Source organism: Lissotriton helveticus, chromosome 6 (genome assembly GCF_964261635.1).
Source record: "Lissotriton helveticus chromosome 6, aLisHel1.1, whole genome shotgun sequence".
NCBI lineage: Eukaryota > Metazoa > Chordata > Amphibia > Caudata > Salamandridae > Lissotriton > Lissotriton helveticus.
The window spans coordinates 676,525,350-676,541,405 of record NC_136067.1 but is presented as its reverse complement, the minus strand read 5'-3'; the positions used below and the strand labels follow the sequence as shown (position 1 = coordinate 676,541,405).

Below are 16,056 nucleotides of genomic sequence, written 5' to 3'. Positions count from 1 at the left end.
TTCCATCTTCTTAGAATGATAAGAAAAATAATGTCATTCTTACCAGCAGACACTCAAAGGATAGTGATAACATCTAATACTGTCGCGTGTGGACTACTGTAATAGTCTTTACCTAAATATCCAAAGGAAACACCTAAACCGGCTTCAACTTCTGTAAAATGTGGCAGCCAGACTGCTGACTGGGAAACCAAAGTTTGCTTCGGTCAAAAAATAAATAAAACGGTTACTCTGGCTCCCAGTTAAATAACAGATTCAATTAAAATCCCTGTGTACGGTCTTGAAGACCCTCCAAGGAATAGGCCCGGACCACCTGAAATGGCGTTTTCAATGGTACATTCCCAGAAGACCCCTGCACTTGTACGGAGCCAAAGGAGTGGTTATACCCCCAGCTAAAACAAGCATTTGCAATGCAATAGGTCTCGACGTTGGGACCTTATACGGTTTTAGTAATACAGTATATTGTGCGGCCTGGAACTTTCAGGGTGCCGAGCCGCTGATAAGCAAGTGGTGTCCTGCGATTTTGGGCAAATCACTTAAAATAAAAGCAGTGATCTCGGAGGGGTGGTGGGGGCGGGATGAAGGGGTAGGGAGAGACAGCACAGGGTGAGCAGGAAACAAGACATAATGTTGAAAATGAAAGCGGTGAAGGGGTGGGAAGAGACGGCACACAATGTGACTGGAACAGCATTTAAGCTTATAAATGACTCCATCTGGCAACACTTAAAAAACGACATCAAACATGCGGTGAAGGGCGTGCAGTAACAGCTGCTGTCTCGGGAGGTTGAGTCTTAGCGTCAGCTCAACATTCTGTGATTTTGGGCAAATCACTCAAAATACAAGCAGTTATCTCCGAGGGGTGGTGGTGGCGGGTTGAAGGGGTAGGGAGACACGGCACAGGGCGAGCAGGCTGCCATTAGCAGGAAACTAGGCACAATGGTGAAAATGAAAGTGGTGTTCTGTGATTTTGGGCAAATCACAATAAATACAAGCAGTGATCTCGGATGGGTGGTGGATGCGGGGTGAAGGGATAGAGAGCAACGGCACAGGGTGAGCAGGAACCAAGACGTGATGGTGAAAATAAAAGCGGTGAGGAGGGTTGGGAGAGATGGCACGCAATATGACTGGAACAGCACTTGAGCTTATAAATGACTCCATCTGTCAATATTTAAAAAAACAGCAACGAAACGGCATCAAACATGGTGTGAAGGGCATACGGTCAGAGCTACAGACTCGGGAGTTCAAGTCTCTGCATCAGCTCAACATCCTGTGATTTTGGGTAAAATCGTAAATCACTTAAAATACAAGCAGCCATCTCGGAGAGGTGGTGGGGGCAGGGTGAAGGGTGAAGGGGTAGGGAGAGACGGCACAGGCTGGGCAGGCTGCCACGAGCAGGAAACAAGATGCAATGTTGAAAATGAAAGCAGTGTCCTGTGATTTTGGGCAAATCACTTTAAATTCAAGCAGCGATCTGGGAGGGGTGGTGGGGACGGGGTATAAGAAGAGATGGCACAGGGTGAGCAGGCTCTGCCATAAGCAGGAAACAAGACGCTATGGTGAAAATAAAAATGGGCACGTTGATAGAAGGTGCACAGCCTCTAAAGTAAAACAATAATTAAACCTGAGATGCAAATACTGACCGAAAAATGAAGCACAGTGTCCGTGAAGTGTGCGCTGTTTTGATGCACAAGCTGAGGCAAACAAGAAACAAAATTGTGCGCACAATGGAACTTAGATAACTTGTGACTCGGCTCCGCCATAATTTCATTTTACAACTTTCAGTCCAGTCAGCATTCCTCGGTGTGTGTGTGGGGTGGGGGTAGGCAGCGCTGAGCGCTTGGAAGTTGGAAGTTCTCGGGTATTAAATAGACAAGAACGCAAATCTTTCATCAAGCCTGAGAAAATGTGAGGAGAGGTAGGCAAACACAACCAAGGGAGCCCGAGAGCGGGGGAGGAGAGCGAGCAGGCCAGCAAACAGCAGTGGAAGTGCGGCCACTGGGAATCCGGTCCATGCTGTGTGAAGAGCTGTTCATAGTTCCTGAGCAGAAAGTGAAACAAGCGTTCACGTGTGAAAAGAAAAAAAAGTTCCAAACCAGAAAGTAAAACAAGAAGTGAGTAAACGTGTAAAGTAAAAAAAAAAAGAGACACGGCCTGCAAAAGCAAAGAGCCAAAAAAAAGTCTACACGGGTCACGGAAGAGCAGAGAGAAAGGCAGAAAGTGTGACAAAGAGTCACTGGGCAACAATCTGAGTTAGCCAAAAGTACGAGTAGTACTTGGATGAAAGATCAGCAAAAAACAGTCACGGTTAAGGGACGATGAATGTACGGAGAGAGAGGGACAGAGAGGAGGAAAGGTGGGAGGGAACACGGCCTGGAGGAAGCTGGCTGGGGAGGGGGAGGAGAAATCTGAGTGAACAGATGGCCGTGAAGCAGGGGGCGGGGCGGGGCAGGACTGTCAAGTCATGGCCTGCGGCCGTGAAAAAGTGATGTGATTAATTAGGGGAGGAGAACTTTGCAGAGGCCGGCCGAGCGCACGCTGGGAAAGCCTGTGGGAGGGCAGCTGATGCCTTTGATGTGGGGAGGGAAAAGCGCGTGCTTGTGTGGTGACGTGGTCACGTGACTGACTCTGACTCACATGCACTGTGAAGAAACAGGAACAGATGGCCATGAAAGTGTATGGGCCAAATGCGCGTGCCGCGCGTGCCTGTACGTGCACTTGAAGAAAACGCCACGGAGAAAAGCGGTGGTTTGACTATCCGATGGAGCACATGAATTCTCCCCCATTTCCCATTGCTTTGCAATGGAAAAGGACGAGACCTAAAAAGCCAAGTGGGGTGGTAGAAGTTTCATCACGTGCCGCCAGGGCCTGGAATGAACTTCCTTTTCACCTTAGGAATATCACTGAGCTGATGACATTGAGGAAGGGACTGAAAACCTGGCTTTTTGCTACATAGGTCATCACACACTTCGTCAATTGGAAGGCAGTAGCCAGCGACAGGACACTCTCGGGTAACCGTTGCGCTTAAGACATTAAATTAACATAACCTAACATAATATATCAATCTTAATAATTTGTAGGAATTGTGAATTGTGAAAGCATTCCTTACTAATATTTCTAAGTTGCCTAACTAGGATGTACCTCACTTTGAGGATGAGTTGAGAACAAAAGCGTTACAGCAGATTTTAGAGGAGGTCGATGTTTAGAGAGTATTCTCGCTTTACAAATGCATAATTAAATCCCTTTTTTGGATGTTGCACAAAGACACCAGATCGGGTGTCTATCCAGCTGGGTGCATGGAGTTTCACACAACTTTATTAAACACAGGGCATTCATGCTCTCTATTAGGTAAGTCAGACTTTTAGTTGGGTATCCCATCTATAAAATAAAGTCAGGATTTATTCTTTTATGAGCAACAAATGCCAGGTGCATTTCCACAAACAATGTAGCGGTTTGTTTCTATAACTTGCTGTAGACTAATTACACTAAATGAGTGTAAATTAATGCAAAATTAGGCGTAATTGTGCGAAATGCATCTCACACACTGTAGATACAAGTAAGTAACCAATTCTCTTATGGGTTCTTTGTTCAATGGCAAGGGTTAGTCAGAGCTTATTAAAACAAAGGGTGAAGTGGCCTGTCCTTCATTTTCCCATGTAAAGCAGTACGTTGCTTGGCCTCTCCCACCATATGTCTATTGAGGGACCAACAATGCTGCCTTTTTGGGAGATTTTACACATTGCGGAATTAGGGCCCTGCAGAGCTCTGTACCACCCCTAACGCATATGTCTCTGATTCAGCATCTGTAATCACACCACACAGTTATGTCACACATGTTGAGTACACAGAAAAAGGAGTGTGTTTTGCTGTTTGACTTCTCTTTGTGCGCTTGTACGTTATTTAGATTGTAGCCTATCACACGGTGATTAAACGTAGCTGGCGAACATAGGCTGAAGAACAAGTTACTTACCTTCGGTAACGATATATCTGTAAGAAACAGTAGTTAGTATTAGATTCCTTACCTTAGAATATCCCCAGGCGTCAGTCTGGATCCGGAAACTTTTGCGTAGCAGTACCCCTGCGCGTCGGTAGGCGTCGTCTGCAGGCGTCCCCTGCGGCTCCGCGTCGTCGGCGTCGTGCGCCGTGATGACGTCGCTGGAGTATATAGACGCCGCCTCCGCGCGCTGACGTCAGTTCTTTGCACACAGCTTTTCCGCGCCAGAACACGCAGAGCCATGTGAGAACCAACACTGGTGCCATTTGAAACTAGGGCCCTGAAAGGGATGTCCTTAACCCTAGGTATCAGTTCGCAGAACGGGGAGGATGGGCGGGGCGGTAAGGAATCTAATACTAACTACTGTTTCTTACAGATATATCGTTACCGAAGGTAAGTAACTTGTTCATCTGAAAGAAACAGGTTAGTATTAGATTCCTTACCTTAGAATAGATACCCCAGCAATACCAACCCCGGAGGTGGGTCTGCGAACCAATATAACCTACACCAGAAAGTCCTGGAGGACCGAACGGCCAAAGAAGCCGTCCCTCCGGACTTGACTGTCCAGGCAGTAATGCCTCGCAAAGGTGTGCAGCGAGGCCCATGTAGCCGCCTGGCAAATGTCCTGCAAGGGGACTCCCCGGCCCAGGGCGGTAGTAGCCGCCGTGGCCCGAGTGGAATGGGCCCTCAGCCCAACAGGAGGCTCCTTCCGAGCCAAAGAGTAGCATGCCTTGATGCAGAGGACGACCCACCGAGAGATGGTCCGTTTCTGTACCGCCCTTCCCTTCTTCTCACCCACGTAGCCAACAAACAGTTGGTCATCCACCCGGAACTGGCGTGTGCGATCCAGGTAAAATGAAAGCGCACGTTTTGGGTCCAGACGATGGAGCCGCTCTTCATCCTTTGAAGGATGCGGAGGCGGGAAGAAGGAGGGCAAGGTGATGGACTGCCCAATGTGAAAAGCAGAGACTACCTTGGGCAGGAAAGAAGGTCTAGTCCGAAGAACCACCTTATCAGGATGAACAGACAAGAAAGGAGGTTGAATAGAAAGAGCCTGGAGCTCACTCACTCTCCTGGCAGAGGTGATGGCTACCAGGAAGGCCGTCTTCAAAGTGAGAAGACGGAGAGGACAGGAATGAAGGGGCTCAAAAGGAGCGCACATCAGGAAAGTCAGAACCAGGTTCAAGTCCCACTGAGGCATCACGAACGGAGTTGGAGGATACATGTGCGTGATGCCCTTCAAGAATCTTAACACAATAGGGGACTTGAATAAAGATGGCTGATCAGGGAGCCTCAAGAAGGCGGAAAGGGCAGAAAGATAGCCCTTGATAGTGCCCAGAGCAGAGCCCTGCTGGGCAAGGGAAAGGAGGAAGAGGAGAACCTCAGACAGAGGGGCAGAAAGGGGATCCACAGCCTTTGCTGTGCACCATGCCACAAATCTGTTCCACCGGCAGGCGTATACCGACTTTGTGGAGGGACGCCTGGCTGCCAGAATGACATCACAGACTTCAGGAGGCAAGTCAAATGGCCTCAACTGTCGGCGCTCAATCTCCACGCATGGAGGTGGAGACTGGACAGGTTCGGGTGGAGGACCGTCCCCTGCTGCTGCGACAGAAGGTCCTCCTGAAGGGGCAGGCGGATCGAGGGACCGACTGTCATGCTGAGTAGCTCGGGATACCAGTATCTTCGAGCCCAGTCCGGAGCCACAAGGATAACTTGGGCCCGGTCGCGCCTGATCTTCTTCAGCACTCTGGGCAGAAGTGGTATAGGCGGAAAGGCGTACAACAGACCGCAACTCCACTCGCGCCGAAAGGCGTCGCCGAGCGAGTGCCGTCTTGGAAACTCCAACGCGCAGAACTGATGACATTGCGCGTTCTCTTCTGTGGCGAATAGATCTAACCAAGGCTCTCCCCATTGCTGAAAGAGGCCTCTCGCCACGTCCGAGTTCAGACGCCATTCGTGATCCACCGAGCACCGACGGCTGAGTTCGTCCGCCCTGGCGTTCAGAGAACCTGCCAGGTGTTGAACCGTCAGAGTCACGCCCTGACGTTCCAGCCATTGCCAGAGACGCAGAGCCTCCTGGCAAAGGGTCCACGACCCCACACCGCCCTGTTTGTTGCAGTACCACATGGCGGTGGTGTTGTCCGTGAACACCTGCACCACACTCCCGTTGACAAAGGGGAGGAATGCCTTCAGTGCTAGGCGAATCGCCCGTAGCTCCAACAGGTTGATATGGAGCCGGGACTCCGCCGGAGACCAGATGCCTCTGATCTCCGCCTCTCCCAAGTGGCCACCCCAGCCCTGGAGGGACGCGTCCGTCACAACCACGTGCTCCGGTTGGGGAAGGGAGAGGGATCTGCCTCTGACCCAATCGCGGTCCGTAAGCCACCACTGCAACTGTCTCGCAGTGCCCTCCGAGATCAGGACATGGTCGGATAGGTTGCCCTGATGCTGGGCCCACTGAAACTTCAGGTCCCACTGCAGAGCCCGCATCCGCCACCTGGCGTGATGCACCAGTAGGATGCAGGAGGCCATCAGCCCCAGAAGCCGCAGCGTCAACCTGACCGAAACCCGGGATAACGGCTGAAAGATGGGAATCTGAGCCTGAATATCCCGGACCCGCCGTTCCGGGGGATAAACCCGAAACTGCGCCGAGTCGAGAACCGCTCCGATGAAAAGGAGCTTTTGAGAGGGACACAGGTGTGATTTCGGCACATTGATGGAAAACCCCAGCTCGTGCAGGAGGTCTGCCGTCATCTGAAGGTGGTGGACGACTGTCTGGGGCGAACCCGCCTTCAACAACCAGTCGTCGAGGTAGGGGAAGACTGAAACCCCTAACCGGCGCAGATGAGCTGCGACCACCGCCATCACTTTCGTGAACACCCGTGGGGCGCTGGTAAGGCCGAATGGGAGCACGATAAACTGAAAGTGCTCGTGGCCTACCGTGAACCGCAGGTAACGCCGGTGGGCCGGCAGGACGGGGATGTGAAAATACGCATCCTGCAAGTCCAACGCTACCATCCAGTCTTGTGGGTCTAGAGCAGCCAAGACCTGAGCCAAAGTCAACATCTTGAACTTCTCCTTCCGGAGGAAGCCGTTGACGTTCCGCAGGTCCAAGATAGGACGCAGGCCTCCCTTGTCCTTCTTAGGTACCAGAAAGTAGTGGGAGTAGCAACCACACCTACTTCTGGCCCAGGAACGCGCTCGATGGCCCCCTTGGCCAAGAGGGCCGTAACTTCCTCCTGCAGAAGTGTCAAGTGGTCCCCCGACACACGGTGGTTCTGCGGTGGCATGGCTGGAGGAGTGGACTCGAAGGGGAGGGCATAGCCCCTTCGAACGAGCTGCAGCACCCACCTGTCCGATGTTATCGCGCGCCAGCGGGAGTGGTGATGGCGAACCCTGCCACCCACTGGCGTCACGTGAGCCCGAAAGCTCGGACTAGGAAGGCTTGGATGCAGCAGCGGAGGGAGGCGTGGACTGACCACGCCGCTGGCCTCTACCGCCACCACGGCGGAAACCACGGCCGCCACCGCGCTGGGGAGCGTTCTGCGGCGCGTGGCTGGCAGCACGTGTGGGACCGCCCCTCCCTTGGCCACGAAAGGGGCGAAACGAACCCGTCTGCTGGCGCTGGGTCGAAAGACCCAAGGACTTGGCCGTGACCCTGGAGTCCTTGAAGCGCTCCAGCGCGTGGTCCGCTTTGTCACCAAACAGGCGACTGCCATCAAATGGCATGTCCATGAGTGTATTTTGGACGTCTGGCGAAAAGTTGGCAGATCTCAGCCAAGCATGGCGACGAATCGCCACCGTCGTGGACATGGCCCGTCCCAGTGAGTCGGTCGTGTCCAGACCACAACGGATCGAGTACCGCGCCGCATCCCGGCCTTCAACCAAGGCCCGGGTGAGCTTGTCCCGCACTTCCTGGGGGCATTGCGGCAAACACTCTTCGACCGTATCCCACAGGGAGTGGGTGTAGCGGCCCAAGAGGCACGCGGTATTACAAGACCGCAGTCCAGCGCTCAAAGAGGAAAAGACCTTTTTACCAAACTGGTCATACCGCTTTGATTCCCGATCGGGCGGAGCCGACGGAAATGCGGACTGCGAAGTGGAGGCCTGGATCACCAGACTCTCCGGGGAGGGATGGGTGGATAAAAAGGCAGGGTCGTCCGAGCATGGACGGTGACGCCTTGCAACATTCCGGTCAACCGGTGCACCGGAAGCGGGCCTGGACCAGGTGCCCAAAAGGACATCCGTCAGGGCCTCATTAAACGGCAGCAGAGGCTCCTGGGGGCATGACTGCGGTTTAAACACTTCGGTCAGAATGTTCGGTTTGACCTTCGCGACGGGGAGCTCAAGGTGCAAGGCCTTGGCAGCCCTCATCAGGACCACCGAATAGGCAGCACCTGCCTCAGACGCCACAGGGGACGGGGAGACAAACCCAGGGTTGGGCGACTCGTCCAGGCCACTGGCATCACCCAGATCACCTACCCAGTCCACATCATACTGGCAGGCACGGGATAAAGGGTCCTCAGACCCCTCCCAACCCTCTCCATACTCATCCTCATCATACCCATATTCTGGGTCGACGATATAGACATCTGGGGCCAACGGGCCCCATCGGCGTCGGATCCGGTGTCGGCCGACGCCGGTCCGACTCCGCGTCCGGAGTCGGGGAGGGAATGGGGGTGGCGCCGCGCGGCGTCGGTGCCGGGGACCCGACGCCGGCCGGAGCCGACGGCGGAGTCGCTGCACCACGCGGAGGCGGTACCACGGGTTGGCCCAAAGTAACCGACGCCGGAGAGGCCGGGAGACCAGCCGGCGACGAACCTGAGGGACCCAGCGGCGCCGGGGCCGGAGCCACCGGCGGCGTCGGGGCAGAAGCACCCGAACCGCTCGGGCCCCCAGACGGGACCGACGGCCCCGCAGGCGCCGTAGGCCCCGCCGGAGGAGACCTCGCCCTCATAGCAATGAGGAAGGCCTCGATCTCCTCACGCGACGCGCCTTCCCCAGGGACCGACGGGTATGGGGTAGACGGCGTCGGCGACCCACGCGGGTCCGCGGGGGTGGGGCCACCCGAGCCCCCGGCCGCATCACGCGGGCGTCGGGGGGAGTCGGGGGTGCGATGGCGACGCCCCGACTTCTTGTGGTGCTTACCTGACGAACCGGAGGAATGGTGGCGACTCCCGGAGCGCCCATGGCGGCTCCGCGATCGTTCCCTCGACCGCTCCCTCGACCTCCGACCGGACCGGGACCGCTCTCGACGCGGGGCCGACACTCGGAGCTCGAGAAGCTTGCGGGACCGCTCCCGCCTAGCTTTTCCAGTCAAGGCCCGACAGTCGACGCAGGACTCCACGTCGTGGTCCGCGCCCAGACACCGGAGGCAGAGTCGATGGTGGTCGGTGACCGACATCATGCGGTCGCACTCGTCGCAACTCTTAAACCCAGGCATCCTACCGGCACCGTAGAAAGATTAAGTTTTACAAACACTTGGTCAAAAGACCGGAGTACTGCTCTTCGGATCTGCGCTAACTGGCGCGGAAAAAAGAAGAACTGACGTCAGCGCGCGGAGGCGGCGTCTATATACTCCAGCGACGTCATCACGGCGCACGACGCCGACGACGCGGAGCCGCAGGGGACGCCTGCAGACGACGCCTACCGACGCGCAGGGGTACTGCTACGCAAAAGTTTCCGGATCCAGACTGACGCCTGGGGATATTCTAAGGTAAGGAATCTAATACTAACCTGTTTCTTTCAGATTGAGAGCACAGTACATGCTGCACAGGGCCATGCCCATCTGCAAGAGCTTCTCTCTCTCTCTGCTTAGCCTGTGTAACGAAGCCCGGCACGGGGAGGCAAAAACAGAGGCAATCCTTTACCTTAAGTAGGGGGTACAGACAGTAGATATAGTTCTTATGGGGATCTCCAGCATGCAGCCTCTTCTTACCGCATGTTCCTCACGACCTGACAATACCTTTCTTTGAAGAATCCAATATTTTTGGTAGAAATCTGAAGAATTGAAGAAGAAACTGAGCAGAGCTCAGGGAGACTTCCTGTCACACGACATGCGGTAGAAAATTTGAGAAACCTAGCCTCTATTGGGAGTGTTCTACAGGGTGCTGTCACCTGATTGGCTACTACTTAAGTTTGGTTCTTTATTACAAAAGAAAATGGGTAGGCTACTGCAGTGATGGTTCATTGCATTGTAGCCTATGGTAGTATTAACTACTGGTTTTATAAATATTTTGTGGGACTTCCACTACAATAACGGGGATGATTCAAGCATGTGAGTCTATGAAAGATCCAATACTTGAGAATCTATTCCACTTAGAAAGGGAGTTCACAGGCAGGTAGAAACCCTTGATTGACTACTTCTATTTAGTGGAATTCATGTTTCATCCAACCCAGTCTGCGGGATTTACACCTCTTTCACTAAATGTCCCTTCACCCGCCCAAAGCTCTGTGAGGCACCCCCAGTTAGGATGTCAGCCACATCTCACTATCAAGACCCCTGACCATGTGCAAATTTAAACTAAGCTCTATCTCCACTGAAAGAATAGACATGTATATGGATGTCCTGCCCCACTGCAAAGGCTGGTATGGGGTGGGATTGGGATGGTTTCCCGTAGTTTTCTAAGGGGTACTTGATCCCACATGTTCTCTGGAATATATCTCATCATTTCTATTTGTAAAATAAAAAGGTCTATCTATTCAATACCCCATTGGAGACATGCTTGCACACACTGCAACACAGCAGGCATTAAGAGAGAGCTCAGAGAAAGTGCCTTTTTTTTAAGGTAGGTGAAAACCAATTCAGCAAGTTTCGAGGACATGCATAAATATACTGAATCCAGACTGAAAATCAAATCTTACAAATAATTTGTCAACACTGCTACATTCATAATTATTACAGCCTCCGCAAATACAGGTACCATCAAACTCTGTTCTGTTTTAACACATGCTTGCTTAATCTAGTTCGCAAACTAAAATAAAGCGTAGTGGAGCTGTGCTACAAGATTATATAACCCAAGATTAGGGACTTTCAACCCCTCTCCCCAAATGATGTGTCTATACCCGCTGATTCTTATCTGACCAAGGCACCTTGCCAAACACACTGAAGATGAGCCAAATTACCCAAATATTAAAATAATATCTAACCTTGACCAACACCAATTACCTAATTTCTTCCCAGTGTATAAATTCACCTTGATTAGGAAAAGCTATTAAAAGAGCTGTTGCTTACCCCAACCAATTGAAGTCATCATTGAGGAACACATACTGGCAACATACCAATCCAGCTTCTGCTCCCAGTTTAACAGTGAAATTACCACCATTAAAATAATTAAGTACATCACATATTGAATCAAAGAGATGCATCCATACGTGTTATGTTAGTTTCATCAGCAGCCTCTCATACAGGCAGATTAATTTGACCACCTGAGAATCACATGGCTTTTCAAGGCTTGTTCCACATAGTCTGCCTGTTACAGCTGCTGGTAAGTAACATTCACATGGTCCATCCACCAATCCTCGGCTTGCCACCGGTAATGATGGAGCTCCTGCTGGATAGGCCACATCGAAATGTGTTATAAGTGATCAAAGAAATGCATGAAGATATTAGTCCTGGCAGCGACCTGTATTGTCTGATGGAAATGCGGTTGTAGATGGTTGTGACTAGGGTCATCAATTTCATCACTTGTCCTGGGAAAGGGAACACTTTCGATTGTGCATACTGCTCAGTAGGATACCGTACTGTTAAGAAATAGAGAGGATTTGGCCTTGTTCAGAATGAACTCCAATCAATGAGAGAGTGCCAGGCAGGCATTTGTTGAGTCTTCTGTTTCCTTTGTTGTCAAACCTTTCATCAGCCAGTCATCCAAGTACAGACATACCTGCCAGTATTTCTTTCACTAATAATGAACATATCTAATATAATTTCTAGGATGTTCGTAGAGGTCATCTTTGTAATGATGTTGGAACTCAACCTGATCATATTCTGGGACACATTGGATTTTCAGCTGCTGTGGACTGTACACTGTCTGGGACTGCTTCCTCTCCTAAACAATTTCCTGAACATCATCTTCCACTTCTTTATACTTTCCAAAATATAAATGGATGTATAGTCCAATAACTTCAGAGAGGTGGTGGTGGTGGTGGTGGTGCACAAAGCTCAGTGACTCCTACAGCGATGTCAGAATGGAGATATCTCTAAATTTCAGAGTTCCAGCCGTACAAACCACTGAAGATGTCACTGCAGAAACTACAGTTGGCAGCAAGAAAGCACCATTTGGCAATATAGAAGACAACAGACAAAGAGATGCCCGTCAATGAGAAGGTGGTGTTTGTCGAAAACAGTGAGGGACCACCAACAAAGAGATGACTAGAGACAAGGTTGCCAATGGAGGTATTGTCGATGATGAGGATGCCATCAAGGACCATGTGGCCATCGATGAGGCTGTCAATGAGGAAAAAGTTCTCATTGAGAAAGTGGCTGTTGACGCAGAGATGATCGGGGATGCCTGAAGAGCAGATGGCTCAACCTCCTTCATGACTGTTTCCACTGGAAAGTTGGCAGGATATTCTCATGCATTGTTTCAGACACAGAGCCAAAAGGATGTTCAGGGCTTGCATCAAGAGAGGCTTCTTTGTAGCAGACAGATTTATGAAGTGTCCGTATAGTGAGTATTTCAGGCAGCTTTAGGGTGCTTTCTTTTCTGCACCTTTTTAGCAAAAATGCATGATGGGGCACTACTTGCAGAATCATTGCCTGGCAAGCGATAGCCCCTGTGGTGGAGGCATCTTGTGCTCTTGCAAATATAACCTTTGATGCCTGTCCCTGTTACATAAAACTTTGAATTTGATACGCAAGATTGATAGATGGCACATTTTAATGGCTTACATATGGTAGTTAAATACACAAGGTGTGGCTCATCAGTGAAGTTCTTTTTTTAAATCACAAGCTGAACATGCTCTGAAGAGAGAAATCTTCTCTCTAAGAACCTGGCATCTAGACTGAAATTTACCCTGGCCCAGTTGGCGAAACACCCAGAAACAACTCACTAAAAATCAGAGATCTAAGCAGGCAATTGGAAAATTGTCTGGGGTAGGTGAGGTGAAAAGGTACAATCCTGTGTTTTTTAGTCAAATGTAGCTGAAAGAGCAGTAGTCTTTTAAGGCACACCCTCACACTTAATGTGAGGTTAAAAAAAAATCTAAGCTATGGTGACCTCTAACGAGGGACAGTGTTAAGTGCATTCACCTAACTGACTAAAGTGTAGATGTTTTTCAATGGGGTGAATGCACTACTAACCTAACAAACTAGTTTGGGCCTATGGCCTAAATATTTTAATGTTAACTACTGCGGAATCCCAGCCTGATGACAGAGAATAATCAAAGCTTGTGACTCAATGAAAGATCCACTGCTGGAGAAGTTCTCAATCATCCATGGCCTAAAGATTTCCAAGAAAAAGCCTACAAACAAACGGGTGAGCATATTGTAAGCTGAATGAATTGCAGGATTGACTGATGATTTGAAGATATCTAGGAACTTTTGTTATTTTGAGAGAAATCATCAGATTAGCTGTGAATGCATTTCAAGCCACGGAAAGGAAGCTTGAGAGTCATGTTCTGTAGATGCATCTTTCCCTCTCTTAAAGGTCAGGTCACGCAGCCTGAAAAGACTTTGTACAATGGAGAGCGATGTGTGGCTTTTAGAAATGGGAGATATAAAATAACTTACTCTCAAGCATGGATACAGGAAGAACTGATCTTAGTGGTAATTCCTGTGTTAGTATCTTAATAATATTAAAAAGTGTTAGGGCAATTAGGACATTTAAATGGCCCAAGTGAAAGAAGGCATGAGTATGTGACGGGCAAGACAGAGGTCACCACATCTAGCTCAGTACCCATTATACCGAAAGAGATATAAGCACTTGTTTCCACCTAGAGAACGGACCAGAGTGACTTGGGACAGATGGAGCACGTAGTTTTATATGCAAGAAAGGGATGGTGAATCACAAGCAGTGTCCTTCTCTCCTCTTATACACAGGGTTTATTTTTGAGCTTCTATAAACCATACAACCATACTTACAGCATTTTGACAAGTGCTACTGTAACATAAAATAAGTCACAAACATCATTTGGGACGAATTTGACTTTATGGGTGTCATGCAAATCGTGGTTGCAGTTGTGGATATTATTTGCACAATTTCACCCCTACAGATCCACTTGTCTTTGTGTAATATGACTGCCAAATCTCCACTCTGCAATGAAGCAGTTTGTGGAATACGGAAAAGCCATGCATGGTGTTATTGTGGAGTTATGAGCTGCTGCATGGTGTTATTGTGGAGTTATGAGCTGCTGTTGGGTGCATAATCGTGTCTGGCCCCGCCACCATCTTGAGCTATGCATCCTAAATATGTGCAATGAATGTACTCAATGTACTAGTGCATTTATTTATTTTGGGTCTAGAGTACTGGATTCTTGTTAGCATAAATGAGCAGTGATCATTTGAGAATTTTCCAGAAATATTTACACAACATTGGGGGAATTGAAAAAAGGTAAACTTTTGGGTCACTCACCTTTGAGGATCCAAGATGTACGGTTGTAGCAGTAGCGGCTGCAGCAGCAGCTAATTCAGAAGCATCAGTCTGGTAAAGGATACTCCACAGGAAGGCTACAGAAGTCATGATAAGATGAAGGATTGACAGGACTCCGCTACGTGCTTCTGATAAGTGCTTTTGGTCAATGTTCACTAAAAGCTGAAGGTAAAAGGAGATGTAAAAACACACGGGTATTGTACATAGAGTAACAATTCTACAAAGACGATAAAGAATCAAAACATTGCGAGTAAGGCTGGATCTAATTACCCAGTTTAGAAATGAATTTCAAGGAGTAGGAGTTATGCGAGCAGCCTTCCAACGCCGCACAAAGCTGAAGGTTTGCCACAGAACATTGCCTTTGGCCAGGCCCTTCACCCAAAACCATTATGGGCTGCTACTACCTGATGTATCCAGAACCCTTTTAGTATTTTTTTCTTCCGGCAAAAGTCCTATCTTCCCCCTTAACTTTTTTTCCACCTACATTAACATACAAGAAATTTGACATGCCAAACTTTAGGTGACCAAACATTTTTCCTGCCACCTTTTATATAGATCCATCCACAGGAATCACAAATTATATGCACATAAAAAATGGCCTTACAACTAAAAGTGCTGGGGTGGGAAATTAAGTGCATCATAACAAAAACACTGATATTCACTGAAAAAAATCCACAGTTAAAAATGTCAGTTATGGTTTAGGTTCAAGCACAGAAAACCACTGAAATTTGCCAGGTATTGTTACCAATGCATGCAACACATGCCATAATGTGCGCAACCCACCACGCTGCTCTCTTGATGGCTCTTTTCTTTGTTTTTGTACCATTACCAAATTGGTGTTTTGAGGACCGCACAAGTTATGGTATGGTATGTGCATTGGTAACCATAACTGGCAAATTCCAGTGGGCCCTCACATTTCAGACACAACCATAACTTTATCTGTGTTTTTTTCCCCCAATTTTATTGTTTCTTTTATGATGTGCCTAATGTCTTATTGTTTTTTTTATTATGTGCCTAATTTCCAAGCGCACTGTCAAAGACCGTGGGGATTGGCTGAAGGGCCTGGCATACAGCCAGCACAAACGCCCAACATCCTGTGTCAGCTAACTTCCTCCTATCAGGCAGCCTACAATGTATTCACTCCATTACCAGCAGCCTTGTGTTTTCCATGTCTTAAGGTCCTACCACCTGTACCATGTGGCAAGACACTTGTCATAGTGGCTCTCCTTGCCTGGGGTATTATTTTGCCAGAGCTCGAAAGTTGTGAATCGTTTACAAAATCCAACACCTAAAATGGTGGCTTGTGCGATCACAATTGTTTTTTGATTTGTAAACAATCCAACAGTTTCCTCATTTATTTCCTTCTGTGGAACTTGTGCTTTTCAAAACCTGCTTCTGAGGGAGGTCCATGGTTGGGGATTTATTTCCTCAGCACAAAATCAAGATTTTCAAGACAGCAGAAAAAATCTGACCTCT

The 16,056-nt window shown here is 49.3% G+C and overlaps 1 protein-coding gene across 2 annotated transcripts in view; it reads right to left on the bottom strand.

Annotated features, from left to right (window-relative positions):
* The window catches only part of DOP1A (DOP1 leucine zipper like protein A), a 1,012,538-nt gene that overhangs the window by 391,632 nt on the left and 604,850 nt on the right, over positions 1-16,056 (bottom strand). For both annotated transcript variants that reach the window (XM_078648131.1, XM_078648132.1), the window contains one exon: positions 14,563-14,742. In XM_078648131.1, the coding sequence (XP_078504257.1) occupies positions 14,563-14,742 (180 nt within the window). The remainder of the gene's footprint in view (positions 1-14,562; positions 14,743-16,056) is intronic.